The following is a 15,907-nucleotide window of genomic DNA, read 5'->3' as shown; positions in this document are numbered from 1 at the left end:
GTATTGGTCTGGTGACTGCAGGGAGGATTACTGTAGCTCAGGAGAGTTGGGGAGGGATGCCTGGCCTTATCCTGACTGTGTTTCTTGAGAGAGAGGCTCAGATAACACGTAGGAGAGGAGTGCTTTTTTTGGAAACATATGGAAGCTATTTGTGGATCATACCCATAGACCAAGAATAAGGGGATGAGTCTTTGCAATGACACCTCATTTGGAAAGAATGCTACAGACAGAAAGGTCCTTATTTCCCTTTCTGTCTGCAAATTGTGGATTCTTCTCACCCTGATTTTATTTTGCATAAGTTGGAGTTTAGGTGGATTTAATGATTAGTTAATAATTGGGTAGCAAATATGTGCAAGGCTGAGGCATTGATGATACAAGCATTTATCTCTTAGTCATAAGCTCAGTCCAAATAAAACCACAGAGCTCAGCTCCAGACAGAAGTTGCTTTGATGCCTACTGGCAGTGTTATCTCAGCCAGTGGGCTCTCAGAGAGAAGGAAGTGTGATATGTGGAGGGCAGCAGCCTCTTGCCCAGCCTTGCAGCCTGGTTCTGAAAGCATCCAGCATAGCAGAAGGGGCTCAGAAACCTTTCAGACATGGGATGTGAGGTCCTATGAGTGGGATTCTAGATGGTACCTTCGAAAGTGAGAAAAAAACCTGAAGTCCTTAGAAAGATCTCAATGTATTTCCATTGCAAACTCAGCAGAGCTGAAGCAGGAGGAGCTGGTACCAGCCTGGCACATCCATCATCCATGGAAATATTGGTGGAAGCAAACTCTGCCTTCACTTCTTGCTCCTGACTGATTCTGTTATGAATGAGGTTCCCCAAGACTTTATGGACTGTGCAGGGAGATGAGACAACCTGCAGCTTCTTTATGATGATGGATAATGCTTAGACCAGGAAGACATTTCATCTTGTAACTGTTGTTTATGAGGCTGACAGCAGGGAAAAGAAAATAGTGCAACTATCACAGAATGGCTAAGGAAGAGGTTTAGTTTCCTTTTCTCATGTTGCAGCTTCTGTGGATGCTGAAGGGGGTGAGAGTGGAGATCTGCATTATGTCCATGGTGACAAATGCTGTGCTTCTGCACTCCTCTTCCCATCATTCTACATAGACTCCTCTCTTTCAGATGCATATTCACGAGCCCAGTGTTTTGGGTTTTCCTATTATCAACGTGGTCTTAGAGCAGCAGTGCCCACCATCACTAACTCACTTCTGGTCTCCTCCCCAGGCGGGCTCAGGAGCGCATGTCTGTTCAGCCTCACCGTCTGCACCCCAGCTTTGACTTCAGCCACCAACTGCAAACCCCACAGCCCATGGCACCCCAGCCCAGGTACTTGGCAGAAGGCACAGACTGGTAAGTCTTCCTTGTTTCCTCAGTATGTTGAATGAGGTGCTCAGAAAGCCCTATGGAGGCTGGATGGGTTAGAGAATGCCTTCACGGCTCAGTGCTTCCATGAAAGTTGATGGTTCAGATCAATAGATCCAATGTAAAGAGTGAGTAATGGGGGAATTCATCCTTGGGAGGGCCATGAATGCATCCTAAAGGCTCTATGTGCATGGCTGGTTACACTGATCACATTTCTCCACCCATAGTTGCAAAATACACCTGTACATTGATTTCTCCAGGACCTTCTCCTTGTTCAGGGCACAGCCTCCTTGGAATCACAACCCAGGGACTGGTTCCCACAATCCAGCACCTCTGTGTGAATGAGGTCTTCTGTTGCCCACCAGGAACTCAAGCTTTTCCATGGTTGAAATTAGACAGCATGGCACTGCTCCACCTCCCAGGATGGGGTGCATGGATAAATAACCACTGATGATTCTCCCTTCTCAATGTCTGATGCTCTGGAAAAGCCAAGGAAACGATTGATTGCTCTGTTTTCAGAGGAAGTTTTGAGCATTAGCATTCTCAGTAAGACACAGGGCCCTACTTGGAAGAAGAGGAAAATAGAAACATGTTTCTGAATAGCTGCTTGTTAGCTGAGCAAAGTCCATTCTCTGCACTGAATGGAGAAAATAGCATGTGAACATGTAATTAGAGACAATCGTAATGTGTAAGCACAAGGAGACCAAAATAAAATGGTACAGGAAATCTTAATTATGGCATTTCCTAACATCTGAGCACTTTGCTCTTCAAACGGAGAGTTCTTGTAACACAGGGATTTTTATTACCTTCCAGGATAATAATATATGACTCAAAACATGGCCAGATCCCTTCGTCATTTTCTTCTCAGGTGTTCCATTGCTGGCACCACGATGCAGTGAGTTTGACCAATGGGACATTGTTCAGATAAGGTTGCAAAGCAGTTCACATTCCATCTGAATAGAGCCATTTTTTTTTTTCTGCCTCTCTTTCTGTGCATACTGCTTAATTATAATCATTAGGAGGATCTGATAAAGCATTGTTTAATCATCCCTTCCTCCTCCCTCCTCCCCTCCTATGTTGCTCCATAGCTTTATAAACCTAAGGAGTGAGGATGACAGAAATCATACACTGTGTGTATATATTTGGGTGACTCACTTTCCCTCGGGGCACATGTACAATTTTGCCCAGTGACAGATACAGAAACTTTCATCTAATGTGTTACCACCGCATGAGCAGAGACAGCACTTGCTAGGAGGCAGGGGGTGGTAGGAACTGCAATGGGAAACAGAGATGGGAGTTGGAGCTGTCGGTGATTTGTTATCTCAGACAGACAACCCTGGGTTAAAGCCTTCTGGAGAAAAAGAAATAGACTCCCACTTTCTTCCTTCAGTTGTTTTCTGATACGCATTTAGTGATGACCATTCAACCTGTTGCCTTTATCCTTTGGTTTTTGGTTGTTGGCAGCCCATATACTACAGTTCTTGAAGCTCACTTTAGAGCATCCAGGTGCTGTACATGTAGCACAGGCTGGAAGGTGATGGTTGGTTTTGGTTTTCTGTAGCTAATGTGCTCTGCTTATTCATTTTCAAACACCAGCATTATGCTTTGGCCCACAGCATCACTTAGGAACAGTAATTTGTGGTTTTAAGGATCCACTGTACAACAAAAGTATTGTCATTGCAATTACTCAAGCAAGTTAATAATACCCATTCATCTCTCAGAGACCCCTTCAGTCCCTGATCTCACCCTATGGGTTATCGCATCTACTTTGTAGGCAGGGAATATAGGCAGGCTGTGAGGAAATAGCCAAGGCCATGCCTCATGCCAGCAGCAGGGATGAACTCACTGTCTCTTCATTTCCAATAGAACATTCCAATCTTCAATGGTCTTGAGTTGGATAACTCTTGGATAAATCTTGGATAACTCTCCAAAAATGTGATGGAGGGGCTGGAAAATGCCCATTCCTGTAGATTCCCACCCCAGTTTTGTTCCTGACAGTCTCCTGCAGTGGTTTATCCTCTGCTGAGTTTTGCCAGCACACGGCTAGCAAAGAACAACCCTCTTTTTACTCCATGTTGGTGACTTATTATGGTGTATCAGTGCCCTGAAGTTGTTATCTGGTACACAGTTGACTAAAGGATTTCTGCACTTACTGTCCCCCCATGACCATTAACTGGTGTCGAGCATCAGCAGTTTCACAGCTGCTCCAGGACACGATTGGACTGATCTTAGTAAGCCAAGGATCTTGCTATTCTCCTCCATGGAGAGAAGTTCAGGCTGAAATGAGAAGCCCTCAGTGTCCTAATTAGCTTTGGTTTGGAAAACATGAAGACAAAGGCTGTCAGCGTGCCAGCTTTTGTAATTATGATCAAGTAAATGACATACAAAGCACTTGTTTGCTGAGAGATTCTTTGGCTGGAGAGACAAAGGACCAGCTAATTGGATTACAGATGGAGATGCTGCATTAGGTATCCTCTCATCCCATCCATGCAGTGTTGGAATGGGGTCTGAGGTTCAGCTCTGCTTTCTGGATTGAGAAGTGCTGCAGCATTTGCTGGGGTCTTGGTTATCTGAAATCCCAGGATGGAGCTGGGATGACTTCTGGAAGGACCAGGTGCCCAAACCCACAAAGATAAAATGCAGCCATGTTGTGTGTGGTTGAGTGGGACTGCCAGGGATGTCCTGTTGCATTAGTGATGGCCTGTTGGTGTTGTGATGCTGCTTCCTAGAGATGCATCACCCAGAAATTCCCCCAAACCTTTTAGTTTGTTTGTTAGTTTGTTTTGCACCAAGAAGAGTTCTGAGGATCCAAGAGGACAAGTTTGATGTGACCCTCCTTCTTCCCCCAAAACTGTGCCATGTCTTGGGTTGGGACACTTCCAGGGAGATGATCATCGTGGATAATATTTAGCTAAGTCCCAGCAGTACCCACCATTCCTCTGTATTTCTGCAAAATACTCTCGGAAAAGTGTAATCATCTGCAGTGCTGGTGATGCAGAGTGGACCTGGTTGGCAAGGTTGAGCTGTTCATACTGGGGATTGATGAAGCCACCAAAACTGTCATGCTACATCCTATAGCCCCCGTCCCCATCTACCACCAATGCTAAGTGGCATAAAATCAGTCCCTCCCTCCATCTTTGAGGGGGGAGAGAGGTGAGACCTTTCTTTGGGCTCTGTACCACGAAAGAAGACAGTCAGAACTGTATCTTCATCCTTGCACCCACAGGGACCTCAGTGTTGATGCAGGACTGACTCACGCCCAGTTCCAGGTCCGCCCGGTCCCCCAGCCCTATCAGCATTACTTAGCTACACCTCGGATGCATCACTTCCCCAGAAGCACATCCTCAACACAGATGGTAAGTGAAACGCTTTCACTGAGAAATGTTTTATGCATTGTCTGCCAGAAGGCAGTCAAAATAAAGGCTGCTATCTTTCTATCACCTGTCTCCTGCGAATCCCACTTATCTCCGGCCGTGGGAGGGAGTGTCTGAAAGGATAATGTTGTATCATTGCACTCTGGATTAGAGAGAGGAAAGAAAAGCTCAGCTGCTCTGGAAAGAGTTAGTCCGTTGCCTGCAGAGCACTCACAGGCTGATCTGCATAAGCCTTGGCAGGATGTGAGACTTTGCAGTTATTGATAATAATATTATTATGATATACTGGAGTAAAGCGTGGGTTCCCAGGGCTCCCTGCAGGCAGAAGGACTGGTGGTATTTGGCACCTTCACGTGCTTGCCGTCCTTCATCACATTTGCCATCACTGTCAGCCTTGACGTCACACATTGAGTTTTTCATGACCTGTTGCACCAATGGAGGTGGGATTTGACATGAAGGGTCACTTCTAGGTTCTTCTCCTGGCAGGGAGCTGCATTTGGAGCTGAGCAGCACTTCTCATCCTTAAAGTATCCTTATTAAGCACACAAATGTTCTTTTCCATCCTGCTGTGGTCAGAACCTGACACCTGTACACTACGACTTCAGTACTGGCTTTCAGTATTGGAGCCTGGATGAAGAAAATTCCACCAACTTAAACATTAAATTAAGTCTCCTTACAAGCCAATCCATGTTGAGAGTTTGGAACTTCAGTGTCACGGATGCAGCGGGAATTACTGTAGCAAAGAGTTAATTCAGAAGACATGCATGCTGGTTGTTATCGTTTAAAGGAGATCTATTTAATATTTGTTGTTGTTGTCGTTGTTGTTATTCTGCTCAATTTTGCTTATTAAAATATTCCCATTGGGGAAGGTGTCAGTCTGCTCTTTCATTTTCAATTTTTTAAGCACTAAAATTAAATCAGGTACATGAGGGATTTCTTTGCGCTAGCACAGGTGGCTTTATTTTCCTCCCTTGCTTCTTGCAGGTTGTTCATGAAATCAGAAATTACCCTTATCCTCAGCTCCAGTTACTTGCTCTTCAGGGACTGAACCCAAGCAGGCATACATCAGCTGTGCGGGAGAGCTATGAAGTATGTATCTTGGGGACAAAAATAATTACATTTTTAAACCCTGGGAATCCATGCAAGCTCTGGCATAAACTCATCAGACTCTGCCTTCTGGCACGGGAGTCACAGATGAGAATGGGACTAAACCTGCAGCAATTAATAATAACCAAGAGGCCAGAGGTGTTGAGTGGATTTGGTGAAGGACGGTCTACCTCACATGTTTGGGTCTGGCTCCCTTCCTGTCTGGGAATAAAGTGCTCCAGTTCTGTGTTTTATTGACTGATTGATTGATTGATGATTCATTTTTCCAACCCGCCAAACAAACTTCACCCTGATTTCTTAACTGTTGGATATCCAGCTTCCAGCTCTGCACCTTCATCCCTCAGTGAATTGCCCAACAGCCAAAGCTCGGATCTATCATCAAATTATTACTGATTTGGGTTCAATGGAAATTTCCACCAAGGACGGGGCAGGATGGAGCCTTGCTCCTTGGCAGGCAGGCAGTGGGGTGGTGGAACCTTGTATTCTTCCACTGATGCCTCTTTGCCATTTGTTGTTCTGCGTTTCAGGAGCTGCTGCAGCTGGAGGACAGGCTGGGCAGTGTGAGTCGGGGGGCTGTCCAGAACACTATTGAGAGATTCACCTTCCCCCACAAGTACAAGAAGGTGAGAGCCCTGAAATCATGGCATGGCTGCCAGCCCCTCTTTGTTGGCCAAGTGTTGTTATCCCTTTGCTTTGCAAAGGACATCTCTGCTGGAGCTGATCTTCTGTCTGTAAGAATACACATGCCAAATTTTTGGGTCCTACTAAATATAAAATGATAATGTTGCTCATTTGGGTAGAGATCTCATTTTTTGTCATTCCCAGCAGAGCAGGAACAAGAAGTTATATTGCATTGTCCACTCTGGAAGTGGGACAGCTCTTTGCTGCACTTATCTGTGACCACATCTCCAGTGGATCCAGAAGAATTCTATTAATTGGAATGGGTGCACTGGAGAAAAAGGAAATAAAGGAGCTTAAAGTGCATGGCTGAGCCATTGACTGAGCTTGCATGGCGGCAAAGTTGTTGCCCTTGCTGGCAGATGTGACTATATATTTTGGGGTCTTCAAGAGAAGCCCCCATCAAAGGAGACTATGGGACCATCCTTGACCCAAGGAGGACAAAGGAGGCAGTGACCACTTTGGCTTATCTGGTTCCCCTAAGCTTTTTTTTTTTGCTTTGTTGCAACTATGCAGGGTTAGCAGAGTGTAAGCAAATTGAGTCATAACCAAATTAAATCTTTCTTCTTGCTGCAGAGAAGACCACAGGAGGGTAAAGCTGAGCAAGAGGATGGAGAGGAGTCAGACACTGATGAGAAATGCACAATCTGTCTGTCCATGCTTGAAGATGGAGAAGATGTCAGGTATGACCCTTTCCCATTGCTTGACAGTCTCTTAGTAACATCTGAGTTGTGTTCGTTTAATAACACCACTGTGCTTCCATGAGACCATCCCTGTTCTTGTCCTGACAAAATCACTTGGGTTATTTCAGGATTTAGGAAAGAAAACACTTCTTAATTGGATATTTTTAAGGGCCATAGTTAGGCGGAGTTCTGTGCAGTAGGACCTGATGGGTGTGGATCACCTGCTCCAAAGCCACACTGTTGGTCAGATGTCAGAGAGGTGAGAAGCATGTCTCAGGAAGCCATCTGGGATTCATGGACATCAATGTGTGGCTTCTGCAGATAACCAACATATGATAAAAGATAAAATAGATGTCAAGTGCAGGGGAATTTGGCTTGAGGACAGGATAGAGCAATTTTGGGTAATTGGTCGCTGCAGCTCAGGTCAGGAGGGCACGGGGTTTTCTAGGTTAGGACATTTATAACCAAGGACAATCATCTCTGATCTACTGCTGATGTTGCTGGTGGAGGCTGTAGGGTCTGGGAAGCACAAATGCCTCTATATTAGTGCATTCCCCAATCCTGGATGTCTTAGACTTCTTCCATTCACACTGTCCCAAATGGATGATGGAGAGTAGAATTACAAAACCATGGAGTCATTCAGGTTGCAAAAAACCACTAATCATGCAGCATAAGCCCAGTGCCCTGACCGTGTGCATTAAACCATGTTCCCAAGTGCCACATCTCCATGGCTCTTGGATGTCTCAGGGAATGGGGACACTCCCACCTTCCTGGGAAGCCTGTGCCACTGCACCACCACTCCTTCTGAGAACACAGTTCTCCTAGTGGGGGATGCAGAAGGAAACCGATGAGCTCATAGACTATAAAACCAGAGGTTTTTCTGCAACTTTTAAAAAGCTAATGGTGCTTCTCTTCCCACAGGAGGTTACCCTGCATGCATCTCTTCCATCAAGTATGCGTGGACCAGTGGCTGGCTACCAGCAAGAAGTGCCCGATCTGCAGGGTGGACATTGAAACGCAGCTCGGCTCGGACAGCTGAAAGAACTGGCTGGACACACCATTTTCCTTATCAGGTCGTATGGCCATAAACCCTTGCAGCAAAATTTTTTGCCTTCTGAGCCATTTGATTGAGAGGAAAAGTCTGCAGGCAAGTTAGAGAGGGAGAGGAGGAGGTGTTGGTACAATATCTAGCAGTAGGAGATATTGCACATGCGCAGGATACGGGCCCGGTGAAAGGGAGCTGGCATTCCCGGAGCTCAGAGACCCCATGCTACAGAAGATTTAGTGTTGAACATGAAGGAACTAGTTGTGGTAGTCTGGCCTGTCAATCCTGCATTTCATGAGGATTGTATATATACCTCTCGAATACGTAGAAACATGTTATAGGGGTCCTTTAGCTATTTCTATGGATGGCAGCTGGAGCATGTTAGCTTAAGAAATGTTGTGTTTGATGCCCTACTCATCTTGTGGTGGACATGTTGCTGTTACCTAATTTGCACCAAATATTTTTTCATGGATTCCTTATGTTGGTGCCTGATTAATACATTGCAAAAGGGGAATGCAGAGGTCAAGCTTTCCCACCCTTGGGGGGAAGAGGCGAAAAAGCAAAATCCTGTTTACAATCAGAAGGGTTGCGCTCTTTGCCTCAGCCATGCGTGCTTCCTTTCCTTGCCTTTACAGTGTTGCAAATTTAGAGATGCTTAAAATACACTAAAATAAGAAAAAAAAAACCAAACAAAAAACAAAAAAACAACAGACAAATTGGAAATGAAATGAATGAAGCAATAAGGTGAGGCTTCGTTCCTGCTGTTCTGCTGCTGCTGAATGCTTTCTGTAGGGGCACAGTGTTGAGGTGGATGCTGTTTCTTTGCTCTTCGTGTAGCTCAGCATGCTGAAATCCATGCTAGGCTGTGGGCTGTCTCCATGATCTCTGTTATCCATAGTGAATGATCTTACTGATATGGTGAGCTGCAAGCTGGTTGGCTTCAGAGCACTGTGGCTCAAGTCTCCCCAGGGTTGGACATCTCCTTTGATTTAGGGTATAGCTTCTCAGAAACATTGCAATAGGACAAGGGGAAATGGTTTCAAACTAAAATAGGAGAGATTACACTGGATATAAGAAAGAAGTTTCTTACAATAAGGGTGGTGATGCCCTGCCACAGGCTGCATAGAGTGCTGGTGGTGCCCCATCCCTACAGGCACCCAAGGTCATCTTGGAAGGGACTCTGAGCACTGATGGAGCTGTGGGTGTCCCTGTGCACTGCAGGGAGTGGGACCTGATGGCCTTTAAGGGTCCCTTTCCCAGAGAGGTTGTGGATGCCCCATCCCTGAGGGTGTTGAAGGCCAAGTAGGATGGGACACTGGGCAATCTGATTGAGTTCTCAATCTAGCAGCTGATTACTTTGCTTGTGGCAGAGGGGATAGAACCTGATGATCCTTGAGGTCCCTTTCAACCCAAGACTTCCTATGATTTTATGATTCTATGATTCATTCTGTGATTCTATGATTCTGGGGAGATTTCTCACGCTATGACTTGGCAGGGCAGAGCAGCAGCCAAACTGCCCCACTCCCATCCCCCATCCCAACCCATACTCCTATGGGAGAAAGGAAGTGAGGAACCACTATATTGCATGCACACACCGTGCTTCACCTCCCTGGTGAGAGAACACAACACAGGGAGAATAAGCAGATGTACAGCACAGGTGGAAGCCTTTTTTCCTTTCTTTCCATTTTTTTCTTTTGCTCCCTTTAATCCACTCAAGCTCTTAGTCTGCAGGGCTGAATCTCCCCGAGCAGCTCTGATAATGGGGTGGGAGGAAACTCGTTGCTCATGAGGAATTGCCAGTGCCATGGTTGTTTGGGCACAGTAAGGGAATGCTGGATCTGGAGGGTTTGCTGCTTTCTGGAGGGCTTGGTTTAGCTCTGCGTTGGAGCACTGTTAGACATTTCACTCCTTATTCATATGGAATTCATTAAAATGGAACCTAATTTATCAATGCCCATTAAAATAATGCATAAAATTGGAGGCATTCCCCAAAGGAATGGGACACTTCCATCTCCCAAAACAAAGACATCACCCACAGAGACCCAGAGGACAGCCCTCCAGAGAACCAGCATTCACAACCTTTTTTTTTAAATGAAAATATCTTTTCTTTTTCTTCCACCCCCCTCCACTTCCCCCTCCCCACACACACTGAGAAAGCAAAAGAGATAAGTGTAGGAGACAGGGGGATGAATTGGAAATTTTATATATTCGAAAAGCAGATGTGCAGAGCTGAGCACTGGCTTCTCTGAGCCAAGCAATGCTCTTCATGTAGAAATGACCCTAAACTGCCATTTGGGAGATGGTGGAGTTCCTGTGAACTCTATGTGGAAACTGCCCTCCTCCAGTGTTCCCTATTGTAATTTCTACAACCAAAAGAGAAGTGAAGGAGATGACATGGGGATCAAGGAGTCTTTCTTCCCTCTCTTTCTGTGCTGGTAGGAGGAAGTAAAGGGAAGGTCATGGTGACACAAATTTGACACAGGGACATATATCTGCCACCTGGCATGAGCACAGGCCCCCACTCTTTAATGGGATATGGGCTCCTTGGGGCAAGGAATGACCCATGGGTACATCCAAAGAGATGTACTATGGAGACACCCAAGGTCAGGCTGGACAGGGCTCAAGCACCTGATGGAGTTGTGGGTGTCCCTGTTCATTGCAGGACCAGGTGGCTTTTAAGGGTCCCTTCCAACTCAACCCGCCCCATGGTTCAGTGATACGCATGGGGCTGGCTCCAGCAGCAGCAGATTGGAGCAGCATTAAAAATAACATTGATACTACTAATAATATGGACAAGAAAAGCAAGATGTCATTCCTGAAAGGCACTGTAAGCTGGCCTGGCACACCTAGGTGTGAGCTGGGGGCAAAGCAGGGGAGGAACGGGGCCATAAGGCCCCTGGCTGGGCAGGGAGGAAAGGAGGAGCGCTTCCAAACCGCGTGTTTTCTTAAAGCCTATGCGAAAGTATTACTATTTGCCTAATGAACAAGCACAGTTTTTAGATGAAAAACCAGAAAAAAAAAAACAAAAAAACAAAAAAACAAAAAAAAAGAAAAAAAAAACCAAACACACAAAACAAAACCACACACACAAGAGAAAAACAAACAAACAAAAAACCACACAAAAAAACCAATAAACCAAGAAAAAGAAAAAAAAAAAAGAAACCTAACAAAAACCAACCAAACCAACACAATAATTGGTGAAGAGAAGCACCAAAACTCCCATGGTCGGGTGTGAGTGACTGATCCCGCGGTGTGTGAGGACCTGCAGGTTCCTGTGTGGGTTGGAATTGTGCGTACGCGATGGTAGGAGGAGCTGGAAAAGAAACACACACTCCAGGAACAAAAAAACATTGATAGTTTACAGGGTTTTGTGAGTTTAAATGCCTTATATTTAACAATCATAATTTATGACTAACTTGTAGATATCGTGGGTTCTTATTTAATTATTTTTATAGTTGTTTTTTTTTTTCTCGCATTTTTAATTATAATTTATTTATTTAGAAATTAATACTAATTTTGTTTTTATTATTATTATTATTATTATTACTCCTATTACCTCATTTTTTTTGCATTGTTTCTGGGAATGGAATGCTTTGCATGCGTCGGTACTTTAAAAAGAAATTCAACATGGGATGTCGGGGATAATGCTTATCTTGTCGAAAACAAAAGAAAAATAGAAAAGGAAAAAAAAAAAAGATAATAATAATAATAATCAGGGTGTGTGATTACAAACTGTATTACTGTGGTGCTGTTACCTTGGATACATTCCATAAAAATGCAAACCTTTGATTCTGTATGCTGTGACATAGTGGAAAAACTGCAATATAGTGACTGTGTTTAGCACATATATATGAATATTATTTGCACTCATAATCAAACTCTGGTGATCCTTTCACTCACGTCCTTGTGCATTGAAGGGGATTAACGGCGTTCTCCAAAACCAAAATGTTTCGGTCGGTTCCTGCCCTGTCCCAGTGCCACTGGTGACGCTCCCGCTCTTGCTGCACGCTTCCTGCAATATCGACTGCAAGGCTGTGCTTGGAGCAATGCATGCCTTCAGTGCATGACTCTGCAAATTGCTTCATACAATGAGGAAGGGAGCCCTGGTGCTGCGGTTCTGTTTAATTTTTAGTGCTTGCTCTGGCTATTTGCGCCCTGTCAAACCATCTCCATCAGCACCCTGCTGGGTGCTCCAGAGGGGGGATGCAAGAGGGAATCGATGAGCTCACAGACCACAAATCCAAGGGTTTTTCTGCAGTTTATAGAAGTTGAGCATCCCATCTTCTTTTGGTATGGAGGTCCTGCTCCTCGTGGTGCAGTGCCATGAGGATGGTGGGACATCAGCTCCTTCACTGCTTCCAGATATGGCTGGAAGAATAGTGTAGAGAGGGATGGGACGGTTGTAGGGATGATCTGGGATCCATTTGTAACACCAGGCCACAAACACCAGCTATAATCCAGCTGTAAAACATGCCTGGAGTAGAAGCCCCCCTCTCTCCCCAAAAGACCTTGAAAGCCTTCCAATTGTTTTTGTTCCCTCATTTGGGGTAGAAAACCTCAACTTCAGGCTTGTCAATCCACTGTGGAGCTGGGGCTACAACGGAACCCTCCCATGACCTTATTGGATCACCCCAAGGGGGACCAGCTCCCAGCTGATGTCCCATTCCTGTATTGGTCTCTCCATCCCCAGTGCAGGTGTCCAAGTGTCCACGTCCCCATCCGCATCCATGACCACACTGCTGCTAACATGCTGCCCCTTCCCCAGAGGTGCCCAGATATCCAGTGCTTGCACCATGCAGGAAGGTTAAAGCACCCTTGACAATATTTTAAGCTTTAAGCCATAATTGCTCCGGGTCCATGCAGATGCTCAGCCACGCTGAAACAGAGTTTGATGCATCTCCACCCCAAGAGGCTTTGGATGCAATTCTCTTTTGGGGCCGAAAGGCACAATGTGACCGTACCTTCATGCTTCCTCTTTTCCCTTCAGGGTGCTGCTCTGCTTTGTTGCCTTTGCCTTACCCCAGGTTTCTGACTCGCGTTTTCCCTTTGCTGCTCCTCCCTTGGAGCCTGGAGCCGTGGTTTTGGGCGGTGTGGGGATGGGGGTTGGTTGTCAACCCCGCAAAGACACCGAGAAAGGGACGCATAAAGCACGGGGCGAGCAAACAAAAATCCTCTCCTTTAATGGCCCGAGCCAGTGAAAGGATCACCCACATTTTTGTACTCCTGCTGTTCTGTTGTGCTGTGCAACATTTTGCTACATAGACTATTTTATAGAAGAAAGCTAGAAAAATATTTATTATTAATATTAAAGCAATAGTGCATTGAAGAAATGAAAAGACATTAGAAATTGTGTAAATGCTTAGATTCACTTTTGGTGGATTTTTTGTACTTTATTTATAACTAATAAAATGAACTGCATTGCTAACTATAAATCCGTGCTGTACAAAATGAGCTGGAAGGGCTCTCGTGTGGTCTTTATTTACCATCCTCACCCTGACTCCATTCCATCATGTAAAATCCCCTCCAGGTTGATGCCTGCCACCTCTTTAGGGTAAATCCTTTAGCACATGCATGGTGGTAGAGCTTTTTTTCTGCCTCTTCCAACCCTGAATCAGTAAGAAAAGAGAAACCTAATAGAAAACAGAATATGTAAAAAGCACTTCTATATTAATGCAGGAGGAGCTGAAGGCATTTTCCACCCTTTTGTCACCCTTGGGGAACCTAAGCATGTCAACACCTAACTGCATCCTGTACAGCTCCTCTGTGATTGGGCTGAGCTTGTCCTGAGGACAGGTGCTGATGATAAGAGAAATCTGGGGACCTGCTGGACCCCCAGCAACCTGAAAGTCTGTGTAAGGGACACACCATATTAAGGCAAAATGAGACTGCCTTTGCAGGAAGCTGATACAAATACTATCAGAAAACATGGAAAACACACTTGCTCACTGAGATCTTGCTTATGTCCTTCCAAACGGTTACAGCTCTGAGAGTTGCTTGAGATCACAATCTGTTTTGCTTCAAAGCTGCTGCAGCAGAACACGAATATACCTCTGTGATCTGATAACAGCCCCACTGAGCACTGCAACTAGGAGGGAGAGAGCTGCACCCTTTAAGGGACAACAGCACTGAACACAGTGTGACATTGCTATTCCCTGTGAACATCAACTCTCCCTGTATCACCTCTTATTTGTTTTTGTATGGGATACAAGCCTTTGGATGGCCCATGGGTTGCAGCTCAGAGCTGTACAGCACTAGGAGTAAATCTTTCTCCTCCTTCTCCTTCTTTCTTCATCTTTCAATCCTTCTTCTTTTTCCTTCTTCTTTCCTTCCCTTTGACTTCTTCCTATTGTCCTTCTTTCTCCTTCTTCCTCCTTCTTTCTCCTTCTCCTCCCCCTCCTTCTTCCCCTCCTTCTTCCTCCTTCTTCTCCCTCCCCTCCTTTCTCCTCCTTGTCCTTCTCCTTGTCCTTCTCCTTCTCCACCTTCTTCTCCTTTTACTCTTCCTTATCCTTCTCCTCCCTCTTTCTCTCCCTCCCTCTTTCTCTCCCTCCCTTTTTCTCTCCCTCTCCCTCAGCCCTTCCCTCTTCTTCTCCTTCTTCTCCCTCTCCTTCTTTATCCTTCTTCTCCTTCTCCTCCTCCTCCTCCTTCTCCTTGCACATAATGACAGGGTAGGAGAGGCTGTAGGATGGGTTCTTCATAGCCTCCAATTACTCTCCCTTTGCACACATGGGGTTGTTATGGGTAAATCGAATGCCACCAGATGTTTCATAGCAATTCCATGGAGATTTTTGGTTTAATTGTCTAAATCCTGCAGCAAGAAATAGCCCATCCCTCCCAGCATGTGACACTGCAAAAGACTCCTTGGTCTCCCTGGAAGCATCAAAGTTTTCATAATCATGGGACATTATTGTGATACCCCAATGATGGGGATCACAAAAACAGTGGGACAGCCTGGTTTTGCAGCTTCCACCCTTGTCCTTTGCTTTCACTTCTCACCCACATTCATTCAAAAATAAGGTGGAAGGTACAGGACAGTCTACACAAAACATGGCTTCAGGGGGCTCCAGTTCAGCAGATAGATGCCCTGAGCTCTGCATTAGGACATTTTGTTTTTTTTTCTTTTCCCTCTCCCACTTTCCATTTGGCCAGGAATGTGCTGGTTTTAGCAGCTTAATATAAATCCAGCCTCTGGAAAAAACTCCACTCTGCTTATTACTTTTGTAGTGCTAATTGTTGTAGCAACAGGCTGACTCCCAGAGCTGGGGTGGAGTAGGATTTTGTACAGAGAAAGGACAGTTTTAAAGTCTTTTGGGGGAAAAAAAATGAAAAAAGAAAAAAAAAAAGAGCTTTTTTCATGATTTGCCATACAGACAGTGGGGTTGCTCATGCCACATCAGCAAATTTCTCCTTGTGCTTCCTAGGGCAGCATAGCCCAGAGCTCAGCACAGTTCTTAGGTTGAACATACCCAGCCAGGACTGACAGGTAGCTTTTTTGTCAACCTATTTATCTGCATTTCCTACACAAGAATATGATGACACCAAAGTTGCTCACTCCAGCAGGATCTTCACCTCCCAGATAGGAGCTTGGCCTGATGTTCTGTCTGCTGAAGCCTCTGGACCTTGCTGAACACAGCCCATGAGCCGTATCCAGTA

The 15,907-nt window shown here is 45.3% G+C and overlaps 1 protein-coding gene across 1 annotated transcript in view; it reads left to right on the top strand.

Moving 5' to 3' along the window:
* The window catches only part of RNF165 (ring finger protein 165), a 36,820-nt gene extending 25,794 nt beyond the window's left edge, over positions 1-11,026 (top strand). Inside the window, exons 3-8 of the mRNA XM_015848228.2 lie at positions 1,233-1,358; positions 4,597-4,726; positions 5,729-5,833; positions 6,379-6,474; positions 7,106-7,212; positions 8,134-11,026. Of these exons, the coding sequence (XP_015703714.1) occupies positions 1,233-1,358; positions 4,597-4,726; positions 5,729-5,833; positions 6,379-6,474; positions 7,106-7,212; positions 8,134-8,251 (682 nt within the window). The 3' untranslated portion in view covers positions 8,252-11,026. The remainder of the gene's footprint in view (positions 1-1,232; positions 1,359-4,596; positions 4,727-5,728; positions 5,834-6,378; positions 6,475-7,105; positions 7,213-8,133) is intronic.
* The last annotated feature ends 4,881 nt before the right edge of the window (positions 11,027-15,907 follow it).

The sequence above is a fragment of the Coturnix japonica genome, chromosome Z (assembly GCF_001577835.2).
Source record: "Coturnix japonica isolate 7356 chromosome Z, Coturnix japonica 2.1, whole genome shotgun sequence".
Taxonomy (NCBI): domain Eukaryota; kingdom Metazoa; phylum Chordata; class Aves; order Galliformes; family Phasianidae; genus Coturnix; species Coturnix japonica.
The sequence above is the reverse complement of the archived record's forward strand: the minus strand, read 5'-3'. Positions and strand labels throughout refer to the sequence as shown.